Raw genomic sequence first — 15,956 nt, 5'->3', positions numbered from 1 at the left:
AGCTGACACTTCACAAATCCTCCTGGCCCTGGTAGTCAGAGTTTTAAGGACACCATGTTTCTGGGCAGGGTGATGGTGAGAATCTGCGTGGAGATATCTATTGGTGTGTGTAGGTTTACGATAAACGCTGTGTCCTAAAGACCCATCCTCTTTTTTTGGTGACGAGAACATCTAAAAATGGTATTTTGCCATCAGATTCCATTTCTATGGTGAAACAAATGGAAGGGTGCTGGCGATTAAGGTGATCCAGAAAGTGACTAAGATTGTCTTCACCTTCCGTCCATACGACGAACGTATCATCCACATAACACCACCAGATCTTGGGTTTGCAAGTTTTCCATGAAATTAGCCACAACAGGAGAGAGAGGACTTCCCATGGCCACGCCATCTGTCTGTTCATAATATTTCCCATTCCATAGAAAGTAGGAGGAGGTCAAGCCTTCCGTGAAAATATCGTTAATGAGACATAACACCATCAACAGGTACTTTCGTAAACAGAGACACCACACCAAGATATTATAAGTTGTCCATTTCATGACCGTATAGATGAATATAATCAAGAAGTTAGTAAAATAACCACCTAATTGATACTTTATTATTGACTCAGGCAAAATTGAATATAAATTAGCACTTACAGGACATGTTTCGACCACTTAGTGGTCCTCTTCAGCTGTATAAAGAGAGAATTGAGAAGAAAAAACATTACGACAATAAGCACAAATAATAAAATCATTACTAAATGCAAATATCAACAACAGATTAAACTTAAACAGCATTCAGAAAAAGAAAAAGGATATGTCAAATTCACCTTTAATAACCCGAAGATTTACGAAATCGCCAACTTATTCAAGAAACACAACACCATAGTAGCCTTCTCAACCAACAACAACACAAACATAGGTTCTTTAATCACAATAAACTTAAAGATGACGAATTCTAGGAATCTGGTATTTATAAGCTAACTTGTACTCAATGTAAAAAAACTTACGTGGGACAATCTGGAAGGAACTTCTTAATTAGATATCAAGAACATGTCAATGCTGAAAAATACAAAAGATTCTCTGCCATGGGATCCCATATGAAAGAGTCCAACCACAAATTCACCAATATTAGACAGGACCTTCAAATTATCTGTATGATAAATAAAGGAAATCTAATGAACAACCTTGAAAACATCCACATCGTTCTTGATAAATTAGAAAACGGTGAAGAGAATCAATAACGAGCAAAAAAAAAAACATCTTATACGAGAACATTAGTAAATCCTTGGAATGGGTAGACATAAAACAGACAAGACGAACAAGAGATATAATCAAACACGACATCACAGAAGCACAGCCCAATCTCCCTCCTCCCTCACATGATATTTTAGATGACGACAAAACTCTACTTCCCTTCTCTCCAGAGCTTTGCATGAACTGTCAGACTGTGTCACATTGTTACTTCACCAGGTTGCTCTCAAAGACAAACCCTCTAGACAGCGCAGAATAAACATCTTTTCCAAACAAGAACGAGAGGCAAGATGTCCTGTTCTTTTGACCTCCATTTTTTAACAAAGGAGTCTCCAAAGAACTTTTATTATGTTATTATTCATGTTTTGTAGTGAGACCCACCATAAAAATGAGACCACCAAGCAGTTTGAAACTGTGAAATCTTCCATACAAGACCCACACACAAAACTGTTTTGCTACTTTCTTCAGAGTTCACTTCCTGTTTTCAACTCTGTGAATATATTTCTGCAACAAGATGCTCCAGCCATACATCTTCTCAGGAGGAAACTTACTGGTCTTTTAACTGACCTACTGGTCAGATTTGTTCAGCCATGTTTTCTTCAGTCAGAATCTACCTCCCTTTTGAGTGTTGAATTCAAGAGGAGCAAATACCAGAAAGCCAATGAGGACTTGGTAATTGGAGCAAAAGCTAGGGCATACTTGAAAGATAATGACTGTGATGAAGAGATGTTTTATAATTCTGTAAGAGAGTTTTATATGGCAGCTTGCAGTTACATTACCAGGAAATTTCCCCTTGATGCCGAAGTTGTGGACATCTCTCTCAGAATGAAGGTTTCCTATTCATCTCTTGAATATTTTGTTTGAAGATTCCCAACTTTGGTCAAGGAAAGTGAATATGACAAACTTGAAGAGGAATTTGCAGTTTACCAGTGTGATACTTTCCCTGAATATATTGTACATGGACCTAACTTTGATGTGAATTGGGGCAACATTGCAGACAAATTAAGTATAAAACCTTAAGTAATGTTGTATTTGCAGTACTAAGTGTACCTCATAGTAACTCTCCCAAAGAAAGAGTTTTCAGTGTTGTTAGGAAAAATCAGACAGAATTCAGACCTACATTAAGTACATCTACACTGGAATCGCTTATGGTTCTGAAGACGAAAATGTCATCTCAGATGGAAGTATGTTTCAAGAAAACCTACACCGAAAAGCAGCTGCTGGGTGCGAAACAAGCTACAAAGAATTTTTTATTGCAGAACTAACAGGTAATGAGCAAATTTTATTGTGTGATATGATATACTTTAGAATAGATTGCTGTAGGAAAGGGCAAACGGGGTGCTTTGTATTTGACTCGTAAACGTTTTGTCGGGGAGGGGGAGTTAAAAATGGGATTACTGATAACCCACTTCAAAGGTTGGCACCTCTGCATGTAGCTATCTGCTTGTATTCGGGAGATAGCAGGTTTTTCTGTGTTTTCCCATTTTCACACCAGGGAAATTCTGGGGTTGTACGTAATTAAGGCAACGGCCTCTTCCTTTGCACTTTCCTATTCCATTGTCACCATAAGACATATCTGTGTCGGTGTGACATAAAGCAAATTGTAAAAATTAAATAAATTTTAAAAAGTTATGCACCAGCCTAGTCAACTTCACATGGTATGCTCCTAATCCTTAGGTTGGCTATCATGCAACAAATATCACTCGGGTTATTCAGCGAGCTCACTGTTAACCAGCAAGCAAAATTGAACATCCTGAAGGTTCAACTTAGTTCAGGAATTCAAGGTCTTTTCCCATTATTGCACAACTTTTCCCGGCCTATCTTTGTTGGAAATCACGTTCTTTTCACAAAAACTGACAAAGTACTTTTTTTAGGGCTAAGACAAATGTGATTGTACGGAGCAATAATAGCAAAAATTCATGTTGAGGTAAGTAGATATTTTTATATAGATTTAATATGATAGGAGTGTTCAAAAAAATCAAAATTTTGCGGCATCATCTTTACACACAGTGCATTGAGTGTGAGGAGTGAGCCAATGGGGCGCAATTAAACACGTGAAATACTTCCTCCTTCCTTATTGCAAAGAGTTCACTTGATATGCCCTAAGGCCTAAATGCTGTAGCCAGTAAATTAGTAAACATGATTTGGACTCTGCCCAAACATCTCCGGCCCGTCTAAGTGAGAAGTGGCTTTATCCCCAAGCCCCCGAATCCTACCTTGAGCTGCCCAAATCTTGGGCAGAGAAACCAGAGTCCAAAATAGAACCTGAATGGAAAACATGGATCCAACATTGCAGAAACATTTTATTGCTTAGCAGGTAGAACAGGGTAGTATGACAGAATGCTTTAATATTTGGTTCAGTATCGAAAGTGTTTTTTCCTCCTCTCTTTTCCTTTCCTTTAGCGGAATGGTGTTATCCGAGATTTGTACATCACCAGCCACCTCTGGAATACTTGTTGTTTCATGAAGTCTGTTGGCTTGAGCTCTCTCAAGTAAAAAGAGAAAGAAAAAACACATCAGCTTGCATTTGTTATCTGATCCTAGGTATGAATTAAAAGAGTGATCTCTGACATTGCAGGCACGTACATGTTCAAGCTGGGAATGGAGAATAGCTTCAAGAACTACACCAACCAGTACAGCACCAACATTGCTGCCCTGAACAAGCCTCAACGCAATGAGGAGCGGGACAAGAGAAGACATCTATCTCACAAGTTCTCCTTGACACAGGCGTCCGAGTTCAAGTGGATTGGCTCTCTTCATGGTAGGTATTTCTACTGCCCCTCAAAAATACTATATTTTAAAATGTGGATAGTTATTACTAATGTGACAGAATAGGTTATTTTTTTCCTCCAGTAGTGTTTGTCTTCACTCTTCTCGTTGGATTCTGTTGTAATTTCCTTAAATACCAATATTGGCAACAAAAATGAACACGTATAATTTGATATCTTCCAGTACCCATTAGATCTGCATCTATCTTTGAACAAATTTTGTCACTCTCATCAAGAAGTGAAGAGAATATTTTAACCCTTCCGCACTCAGCGCGCCAATCTATTGGCACGAGAGGTAATGACAAGAAAGCTCACAGCGCCGATACATCGGCTCTGTCCTATTTAGAGATTTTGGTCATTTGCGTGGCTGTTAATTGGTAACGGTTGATCGTGATAGTAACTTAAAGCGTTGAATTTGCGTTTTACTCTACAGATATGTCCACCAGTCCTACAAAATATTTTTATTTTCAACAAGTGAAATCTGTTGACCATGAATGTTTATGTATGGTTGTTCAAAGTTGTTATTGCGTGGATCTGTTTTGGTTGGCTTATGAATACAACAATTTGATCTTATCGGTGTTTAGTTTAAAGTTTATTTCATTTCTTTGGTATGTCGTGTGTTTACTGTACTTCGCGAACTATAATTTTATTCCTTCTCATAACTCCGTTCTACCGAGCTCGATAGCTGCAGTCGCTTAAGTGCGGCCAGTATCCAGTATTCGGGAGATAGTAGGTTCGAACCCCACTGTCGGCAGCCCTGAAAATGGTTTTCCGTGGTTTCCCATTTTCACACCAGGCAAATGCTGGGGCTGTACCTTAAGTAAGGCCACGGCCGCTTCCTTCCCACTCCCAACCCTTCCCTGTCATATCGTCGCCATAAGACCTATCTGTGTCGGTGCGACGTAAAGCAACTAGCATAACTTCGTTGTTGCACATGCTCGCGTCATCTTTTCATAGCAATAGCTGGGCCATATTCAAGGACGAATGAGGCTGTTATCCTTGAATATTCAGATGATTTAGACAGTAATATTGACCTTCTTTTTCTGAAAGTGATTCCCGTTATTTGGGAAGTGACACAGTCGCAACTGCCCACTGTGCATCGGACCGCGAGGACCTGACGACATCGATGGCAGTTACGTGTACAATGAATAACTTTGTGCCATGCTTCCTGAGTGAATTGCAGCACACACATCTTATTGATATCAAATTATTCAGAATGAAATGTTCTTCCTTTGAGGTCTAGAGTAAAGAAGAAAGACACAATAATGTCTGATCTTTCTGTCATTGAAAACTGTAATTTATTTTTTTAATTTATTTTTATAGTTGATTTTTTGCCAATAATAATACATCCAAAGTATGTTAATTTCTGAAACTCTCCTGTATTAGTGTGATTTATTTTATTTTAATATGTGTTAAACTGTTTTAAGTGTTGATTTTTGTAATTTGGTTGGAAAATCACAGAAATTAGTTTGAGCTTCTTCGAGCAAACCCCTGCGTATAGGCTGAATGCGAAAGGGTTAAAGACTTGTAATGACTCGTATTTAGCCTCCATGGCTCAGGCGACAGCACACCGGCCTTGCACCGCTGGGTTCCATGGTGCAAATCCCGGTCACTCCATGTGAGATTTGTGCTGGGCAAAGCTGAGGCAGGACAGGTTTTCTCCTGGTACTCTGGTTTTCCCTGTCATCCTTCATTGGTGGTTGTGGTGATTAAGTACAACTAGGCAACCATCCTCTTGTCATCTTTCATTCCAGCAACATTTCAATATCATTTCATTTCATCTGTCGTCATTAATCATTGCCCACAGGAGTGCGACAGGCTTTGGCAGCCGGTTCAGTTCCTATCCTTGCCGCTGGATGGGGCTTCGTTTCATTCCTTGCCCGGTCAGATGACTGGAAACAGGTTGTGGATTTTCATTTTCAATGACTGACATTTATCCATACAATTTTTAAATTATTGTAATACTTTTTAATATGTGCAAAATACTATAATGTACCAATTTTTATAACGAAAGTTTGTAAATACACATATAATCTATTTTTCTAGCTGGCAGTGGCTCAAAATGAGCCAAAACATTTCCTGGTTTTTATATAGTTGCTCTTTGAACATGAATGGTGTAATGAAGTACCGAATTCATGGTATATTTTCTATTGAGGAATAAAGGTTGTTTATTGCTTCCACTTACTCGCACCAGTCTCTTTTCTGTGTTGGCCCCCCTTAATATTGCTATGCCACTGTATACTTGTGCCTTCTGTGGGTACGCCTGAACTGAAATCCCGAGTTTCAGGAAGTGCTGTCGGGCTTTTTTCTCTTTATGTTTAGACAAAACTGCATATATCGGTATGTTCCTTTCTTGAGTGTCTGGCCAGGTGTAAGGGAATAGGCGGGACAGGCTTTGGCTTTGAACAGAGAAAGGAACGCTCTTGGGAGAGTGATGGTCCCTCAGGTTAGGAGCTGCCTTTTAAATCCCTTGGGCCAGGCTGAGTGGCTCAGACGATTAAGGCGCTGGCCTTCTAACCCCAACTTGGCAGGTTCGATCCTGGCTCAGTCCGGTGGTATTTGAAGGTGCTCAAATACGACAGCCTCATGTCGGTAGATTTACCGGCACGTAAAAGAACTCCTGCTGGACTAAATTCCGGCACCTCGGCGTCTCCGAAGACCGTAAAAGTAGTTAGTGGGACGTAAAGCAAATAACTATTATTATTATTATTATTATTATTATTATTATTATTATTATTATTATTATTATTAAATCCCATGGAGGGTTGACGTCTGCAAGGACATACAGTTGTGAAACTTCGCACCAGAATTAATAACAGACCTGGGTTCACCTTCTGGAAACTGATCAAGATGATGAGGACGATGATTACAGTTTACCCTTATTGTGGTTTTTATTGGATAGATCTTATGCCAAAAAAAAAAAAAAAAAAAAATCCTCCCTGGAAATCTGTTTGAGTTGTACATAAATATACTCGGTACCGAGCTAGTATCTGCACGGTTTGGGTCATGTAGCTATCAGCTTGCATTTGGGAGATAGTGCGTTCGAACCCCACTGTCATGATTACCTATTTTCACTTTCTTTTCTATTTCCTCTTCATTGTTTTCATTTTTGATGTACCTTAATTAAGGCCACGGTCACTTCCTTCCTACTCCTAGCCCTTTCCTACCCCATCGTTGCCATAAGATCTATCTGTGTAGGTGCGACATAAAGCAAATGGTAATTTAAAAATAATGTATACTTGGTGAGTTACATTTTTAAAATAGAAATAGCAGTATTCGCTTTCACCTTCTATTGTTAGTTCAAGTATCATCACAGAACGGGTTGGACATGTGGTTCAGGTTGAGTAGCTGAGAATTTGTGTTTGGGAGGGGTGACTTCAAATTCTACTGTCTGCAGCTCTGAAGGCATTCTGGAGGTGGTGGGTTCTAATCCATCGTCGGCAGCTCTGAAGATGGTTTTCTCGGGTTTCTCATTTTCACACCAGCCAATGCGGGTCTGTACTTAAGTAAGGCCACAGCTGCTACTGTTCCAGTCCTATCCCGTCCCCACCCTTATATCGCCAAAAACATTCCATGTGTTTTGTGAATCTGCTAGCAAAAATTATTACAGGATGTCTGTGATAGACATCTTGTCATCATCCTATAAATCAACTCATGATGATCTTCATCTCCTGACTTGAGCAGAATAAGGTTTAGTAGATTGTTAAATGATAACATTTTGTAGAAATTACTTCAAAAATATATTTCAGAAGTCATAATGCTTTCTTGATTTAAAAGTGCTGTATTATTTATATAAGTAAGGGAAATTTATTCGGTGAGTTTTGGGGTCTTGCCTAAATAAATTGCTGTTTGATATTTGTTTCATGTGATACTGATTTAACCTCCGCTTTGTTATAAGGCACTCGTGCACTCCTGGTGAGCACATTGCGTCAGACAGTGCTTCAGATGGAGTCTAATATACAGGCATCCTTCATGCACCCAAACTGGCCACTGCTCCGCAAGCCCTGGATCACTGCCGTGAGCGCCTGCATCAACCCCCGGGACTTCGCTCGAGCTCTAATAGTGCTGCAGGCGTGCATCAAGCCAGTCGTCTTTGCGAACGTGTGGCACGACGCACTAGGTATGTATTTACACGTCAATCGTGTGCATGTATCTGTTGGCATTGAACACTCTTCTTCCATGGCCTTGTCCCAAATACGTCTTGACACTGCATGTGGATTTATCACAATTTTACTGTTGGATACCCTTCTTCACTTTGCATATCTCTCTGGTGGTTGGTAGTGTTGTGAGTTTCAGATGTGCACGAACATTCAGGCCCCAAGCCACAACAATTAACTCTTTTGATGCCAGGCTGTAATGTAGTGGTTGCGCTAAGAATGCCAAGACAATTTTAATGAAAATGCACACACTGATGAAAAATATTTTCCTACTTAACATTTTTGTAGGTATCCCTGTTCTATTTTTCACAGCACACAGGTGAATAGACAACACGTGAGTGTCACTATAATTGCAATAGTTTTATTTTCTTAATTTAAAAATGTTTGAATTTTAAAAAATTATTTTTTTGAAAAATTTACATTTATCATGGACCTTTGTGAGAATATTCACTTAAGTTTGAACAAAAATCTAGAAGTTTTATGTAATTCTTGATAGTAGTTTCCGAGAATGACAAATGTTTACGAAATTATGCACACGCAGGTTAAATACACAATACCTCTTTTTACTTTTCGCACTTGTTGTCAGGAAAGCACTCCCCATGCACTCCTCTTTCGCACTTCATGCACACTGTTCTTGTTCTCCTCTTCCCAACCCCAGTTTTGCTTCTCGTCCTGCAAACTCAGCAGTTCTTCTCCTTCTTCTCAGGCAGCTTCCGAAGCCATCTCTCGCCATTCCCTCCATCTCCTGGAGGTGGGTGCACCACTGAAGTTTTTTTTGTGTTGCAACCACTCATCACCTAATGAATTAATAATGTTTATGATAATATCCAAACGTGACATGGGCTTAGTAACGCTAGCGAGATTTTCTTTATAACTTATGTAAGAATTCAGAGCCATTCTTGAAAATATGTTGAAGCATACTTTCTTCCAGTACTTGACGGTGCGCCTCTCATCCAAGTAGGCGTATAGCATCTTATCCGATGTATCTATTCCCCCCATGTGGTTATTGCATGAGTGGATGATGATTGGTTTGGTTACATTACGAATATCACCACGACGGACAGGGTTACAACTTGAATCTCCGGCTTTACTGTGTGTTGATACTAGTAAAACAGGAAAACGCTTTGATTTTCTCTCTCTAAAAGCAGGTGCAAGAACTGGACCTTGCCAAAAGTACTTTCATTCCTTTATCTGGAACTTACTTGAGAAGGCATGTAGAAATTTTCTGTTGCGACGAATGGTTCCTGTTACAAAAGTCTGTCATTTGTATAGCTGCCTTGCCAAGGGTATGGACATAAAATAATTATCCATAAAAACATGGTAGCCTTTGTATAGATAATTTATCATTTTCAATGATTTCGTAACAACTGTATGAGCTAGCCCATGCTTCGGAACATTTGTCTTGTCACTGGGAGTGTGCTTTGCACCACAGTATATAAAAAAATGCCAAACAGTAATTAGTAACTGAATCGTATAGCATCTAAATTTTTATGCCCCAGTGATGGTGGTGTTTATTTAGTAAATACTGCTTGAGCTGGGTGTGATTTTTTTGTGCCTACTAAACTCTCATGGACACTGAGATGCTGATGGGGAATATAATGTAGTCTAAATACATTATTATCATGCTCTATCAGGGGTTGAATTTTGGAGCACGGATCATAGCCGGGTTGTCCAGGAGTGGGGTGATCTTTATTGTCAGTAAGATGAAAACATTTTAGGATCAATTGTAAACTATTTCTGGGGAACATATCATGAAACTGTGGTAATAACTGTGACGGAGTAGTAAACCAGTATGATGCAATCGTGGGTTGTCTGATGAGACCCACTTGTAGCAGGCAGGCAATAAATCCTTTCATTTCACTAGAGTGACATTTTTCCAATCTTTACCTCTACAAGAAGGTGACAGGTTGGTATGGGTCTGGAGAAAATTATTTGTATATCTATTGGTTTCAACTACAAAATTTTTTAGTAGGAAGATGATAAAAAACATGTAGAAATAAGCCAACGGTGTAGAGTTGTGAGGGGGCACATGTTTTGGTCCTTGAAGTTCATGATAACCAAAGCCGGTATTAGGCGGATCATCTGTGTCACCTGTAACTTCCTCCCAATCACTGTTTGAACTATCAACAGAATCTGAGGAAACATCTTGTCAGTTCGCTTTCACTATCAGAGCTACTTGGAATTATTCCTACTTGCGTCGGAGAAACAGTCGTACGCCTAGGCAGCGGACTTACAGAAATATCGCTGTTGTCAGAAGATGCAAAGTCGTCGCTGTCATTGGGCGATAAATCACACTCTAATGATTCACTAAATGTTAAAACATTGCGTATTTTATCCTCTTTCATATATTTGGCCATCGTTACACTATCGGAGTTAAATAAATAAACGTACAAACTAACGAGATAACAAGCAAGTTACACGAAGTGGCAAAGCGCAGGGCTACCACACACAAAACTTGCAATGCGTCGAAAGAAAGCTTTTATAAAACTTCACTGGTATTAATATCGCACGTTATTGATATTTCTAGAGAGTAAAAACTTCAGTCTTTCCGTTGGTATTACTTATGCTGCCATCGTGCAGCTGGGAAAGAAGATACAGGTGAAGGAAAAACATGGCCGATAGATCGGCCCACGGCATTTTTACTAGCAGCTCGCATGGCCGATAGATCAGCTGCCTGGCACTATAAGAAGTAAACGCGCATCTAAAATCCCTTGAGAATTGAACCTAGGGCCTGCTGCAGCATAGACCATTCATCAAAGGAGCTGCACAAAACTATAGTAGCCCTTCTTCCGCGCTCTCTATCAGACTCCCTGCTGGTGGTGGTTAATGACCAGTGACCACCACCTCAGCCTGAACACACTGGGTCAGTTCACACCTCATCCCTGGTTTCTCCCTTGGTCTTGTTCCAGTCAGTTTGCTGTAGGGGTTCTCATTATTTTCATCCTGCCAGCATGGTCAAACCATTCAGTCTACTGGTCCTTATTCTGTTTTGTAGTTTCTCTGTCCCCAGCCCTTCCTGTATCTCTGTGTTCCTTGTAAGGTCCTTCTTCATCTTCTCAATTGTCCTTCTGAGGAACTTCGTATGTCAGCCTTATATAACACTTCCTTGTATCGTAACACAACCTTTTCATTCCATAATATATCATATGCTCTGCCATTTGCACCCTGTTAGTGATCTCTTGTATCACTACACATTCCAATTATTTGAAGGAGTCAACTACTTCCACAGGCTCAGATGTTTAACTTTATTATGCCTCATCCATACCACTGTCTCTTGTTATTGCTTATTTTCGTGCTCCAGTCCTCTTTTACTTCACTGAATTTGTACTGTATGTTCACTCTTACCCCAGCAAATAACTAAGCGGTAATATTCTCTGGCTCCATCTTCCTTTTCACTTCCTTCTGTACTTGGTCCATTATGATCAAGAAAGAGGGCAACACGCTTCACTGTCTCAGTTCCCGTCTTCATTTCTCTTTAGACTCTTCGTCTTAACTCTGCTTTTGCATTTTCTGTACAATGCCTGGATCATGTGTACCATCTCCTTTATTTCTCAATATACCATATAATCTCGAATACCACGTGCCACCGAATAAGACCCGCACCCTTATTTTGAAAGAACAAAATTTAAAAAAAATTAAAAAATGAAGTCAGAATCATTTACAATCTTTACTAACACACATCATATGATTAGAAAATAAATAAAACAAATAAACTTTCATCACCATCACCTTCCCACAAAATGTTGTCATCGCTGCCATCCATATCATTAGAAATGCTACATTTCCTGAAGCTCTCCGTATGAGGTCTCCAGGGATACGATTCCATGCCGTCAAAATCCACAAACACAGCAGGTGAACTTCTGGGCGCTGAATGCGACCGGTTGGCGTCAGTGTGTGATTGTTTTCAATTTCTGGAAACTGTACACTCAGTCCACGAAAAGCTCTACAATCACCACTACATGTTAATAGCACATTTTTCTTCTTTCTCCAATAGCAAATACACGACTTGTCAATATCGTATTTCTTACCGGCGGCACGAATTCCAATAATTTCAGCTTTCCGAACTACTTTAAGTTTCTCACTCGCAGTAAAAGATTGCAAACGCTTTGTGGAATTCATGTTGATACTCCGAGAATGTGCGTGAGACTGACACCAAGCGTATACTGCGAGCGGAGAGAACATTGTTGCCAAGCCGTGCCGGCAGTGATGCCCGATTTATGCGCATTCGGAAAGATAAATTTCCCAACATTTTAAATAAGACCCGTACCCAATTTTAGAAGCGATATTTTTGAAAAAACAGTGAGGGTGGTATTCGAGATTATTACTCTTACCCTGGATACTGTACACTATTATTTGCCCTCTGGAAGTAAAAATCATCACTACAGCCTTAATCTCATTGCGAATATCAAATTTACTGTTGATCTTCCCTTTTGGAAACCATGTTCTTGTACTAACTTCCGCAACCCGCTCACATATTTTGGCAGCATGGGGAATTAAGGTGACTCCTCGATAGTTCTCACATATCTTCTGTCACCTTTCTTAAATAGTGGTATTATCTCTCCTCTTCCTCATTCTCTCCACGCTGCTCTGATTACTCTTCCTGTTCAATAGAGTCCAAGACTGCTGGCAGCTTTGATCATGTCACTGATTACTCCATCACATCCAGCTGCTCTCCCAGAATGCATTTTCTTGTGATTGCCTTTTCAGCTTCTCCCAGCGATATCTCTCTTACCTCATAGTCCCTCAGATCGTGCTTTTTTTTTTTTTTTTTTTTTTTTTTTTTTTTTTTTTTTTTTTTTTTTCTCTCTCCACCACTTGTGATGTCTTCAAGCACTAACTCACTTTTTTTTTGTGTGTGTTAAAAACTCTTCTCTCCCTCTCCCTTTTGCTGTTTTTGACCAGCCTATAAAGTTTCTTTCTACCTGCTCTCACATCATCTTCCAGTTCTCCTGCAAACTTCTCCCAACATTTGTGCTTCTCTTCCCTCACTGTCCATTAACACGTCTTCCTTGCTTCCTTGTAACTCTCTGTCTGCTTATATATGTTTTTCTGCATCCATATTTTCCAAACTGTTTTATTTTGTTTCACTGCTTCTCTAAATTCCTTGCTCCACCAAGGAGTTCCTTTCTCCTTACTCTTGACACTAGTCTGTCCACAAGTTTCTATTGCACTCTCTATAAATACTATCTTGAATTCCAGTTCCACACCATTTTAAATCCTCATTTGGAACTCTTCTCTTTATTCCCTCTTCAAATTTCTCCCTGTTCTCACTTTCAATTTCCACACCTTAATTCTTCTCTCTCTCAAATTTCATCTCATGTCACTTCGACCCCGCATCACAGGATCAGTGGTAGAGCATCGGCCTCCGGATCACAAGATAGTGGGTTCAAACCCAGCAGAGGTGGTCAGATATTTGGAGAGCAGACAGAAGTCCATGTGACATTCCACGTCGTATGATGTTGGCATGTCAAAGATCTCTGGTGTCACACTTAGTGTTCACCCAACGAAATTCATTAAAAGCTCGGCCACAGACACTCAAGAGAGAATCACTTGACTCTGCCGTTTTGTAGGCTTAGAGTAAAATGGAATGTCAAAATTGACGAGCATGCAGCCAGATGGCATGAAACTTAAATGTCCGGATGTGGTAACAGGCCATATTACTGTTATTTCCACATCTGATAGACATTTTAAAGCTACTGCCAGCATAGTACAGAGGCCGCCCCTAACTTGGGGGCCGAACGCTGCTGAGTCATGAATTTCAATGGTATTTCCTCCATTGTGAACCCACCATCCCTCCTAGGAGAGCTCCTTTGCCCAAAGTCATTGGCTTTCTCAGGGTGACAGGTTATTTTGTGGTGTCCAACACTTGGCTTTGATTCACTGTCTATATGGTCTACACTTAGCAAGATTACTCCTGACCAGACTTCCAGTAGCCCTACAGCGATCAAATTATAGCTCTTAATTCCACTCTCTGAAGTATGCAGCAGAGACCCGGACACTGATCAAATGTCAGGAGAGTAAAATCCAGGCCAGTGAGATAAACATTTTAAGAAGTATGAACAGAAGGACAAGAAAGGACAGGGTAAGAAATGACAATGTCAGTAAGGAATGGAGAAAGGTAAATTGAGATAGTTTGAAAAATGTTACGATGGAAAAGGGAGGGATACCAAAGCAGGTGATGAAGGCTTAGAGAACAAGAGGTAGATCCAGGCTGAGGTGGTTGATATTGATCAAGAACGGGAACCTGGATTGGAACACAGTTGATGAGCAACACCGGTGGTTAGATAGAGGAAGATGGAAAGATGCAATTAATGTCCCAACCTTGTTCTAGCTGGAATATAGAAATAATTGTTGTTGTTGTTTCACGATGAAACTGATCAGTGTTAGTGGAACCTCGATTCTCCGGTTTTGGTGGGACCATGGAAAAAAAATCATACAACACTGGAAAACGAAAAATCCAGGAACTAATGAACCATCAACAGTTTAACATCACAAATTGAAATATGTGCAGTAATAATTAGGGGGCGGATTTCTATGACCTAAAAATTTATGAAATATGTAAGCATTTATGACCTAAAAACATAAAAATATGACCTATAAAATTCAAAATATGACTTAACGAATTCATGAATACGTTACATAGAAACACTTTTATTATGATTGCTACAGGCTGCAATTAATTTAGAGTTTAAAAAGTTTTAATTCTTCGAAATCTTTAACCCAAAATCAACTAAAATGATGAATATTTCATGAACTCGTTAAGGTTACACTGCATACTCCTAGGCAAGGACGGACTCTGTGGAACACTATAGTTACTTTCACTGTTCAATATTCAATCAGTTTTAATTTATACACAGAACATATGTTATTTGAATTAAACTTTCATACCTGATCTAGTCTCCATTATCAGAATTGTTGCAATTTATGACCACATGCATCTTAAGATTGTTGAATGAGAATCCCCTCCTGCTGTCGCTGAGTATCGTCTTGTAGCGAGAAAAATTTCTTTCGACATTGCATGATGTAACGGGAGCGTACTTTGAATAGAGTTAAAACACTTGGAGAAAATTCCAGGAAATCTGCAGATGAAGGGTTTCCACAAAGAATGTCACTTATTCCACGCAGGTACACAAGTCCGCTGTTTTTTTTTCCAGTACATTTTCTAATTTCCTACACACCCTAGATGCTTTTGCTCCTTTTGCATGCTTTAATTCCTGTTCAATGCACTTTACAACATCCAATGCATCGCTTAGTTCAGCACCTGAAACTTCTGGTTGTGTGATTGCTCCAGATAAAGAATTAAAATTGGACTTTATGTAAGCCAGGTCCGCTTTTAATGTAGTGCTTGAAAATAAATCTTGAGTGGTTTTTATGAAGGACGATTCTGCAGGATCAAAAGACTTCACGATCTTCTCCACGACATCTAAGTTGTAGCAATAGTACACTGTGGCATCAAGCCAAATCTCCCATCGTGTTATAACTGGCTTGGGTGATAGGGTTAGTGAAGGTGCTTGAAATTTCTGAATGCGAAGTGGAGCTTTGACAAACACTTTCTTACAGTTCGATATTAATTTATCAACTTCAGGGTAGCTACTTCTAACTTCTTCAGCTGCCCAGTGCAAGCCATGTGCAAGACATGTCACATTTATCATTTTCGGGTATAGCATTTTAAGTCCCTTGGCTGCCGTCACCATATACGGAGCAGCGTCAGTTATGAATAGAAAAATGTGCTCTCTCTTTGCCCCATTTGGCCACAACATATTCATTGAATTGTCGAAGAGAACTGCAATGGTGGAATG

At 39.7% G+C, this 15,956-nt stretch overlaps 1 protein-coding gene and 1 pseudogene across 7 annotated transcripts in view; one reads left to right on the top strand and one right to left on the bottom strand.

Moving 5' to 3' along the window:
• The window catches only part of E(bx) (nucleosome-remodeling factor subunit NURF301 E(bx)), a 464,290-nt gene that overhangs the window by 132,997 nt on the left and 315,337 nt on the right, over positions 1–15,956 (top strand). For all 7 annotated transcript variants that reach the window (XM_068230140.1, XM_068230142.1, XM_068230143.1 and 4 more), the window contains 2 exons: positions 3,811–3,993; positions 7,899–8,120. In XM_068230140.1, the coding sequence (XP_068086241.1) occupies positions 3,811–3,993; positions 7,899–8,120 (405 nt within the window). The remainder of the gene's footprint in view (positions 1–3,810; positions 3,994–7,898; positions 8,121–15,956) is intronic.
• LOC136885006 (piggyBac transposable element-derived protein 4-like) lies at positions 8,721–10,514 on the bottom strand (annotated as a pseudogene).

Source organism: Anabrus simplex, chromosome 13 (assembly GCF_040414725.1).
Source record: "Anabrus simplex isolate iqAnaSimp1 chromosome 13, ASM4041472v1, whole genome shotgun sequence".
NCBI lineage: Eukaryota > Metazoa > Arthropoda > Insecta > Orthoptera > Tettigoniidae > Anabrus > Anabrus simplex.
The sequence above is the reverse complement of the archived record's forward strand: the minus strand, read 5'-3'. Positions and strand labels throughout refer to the sequence as shown.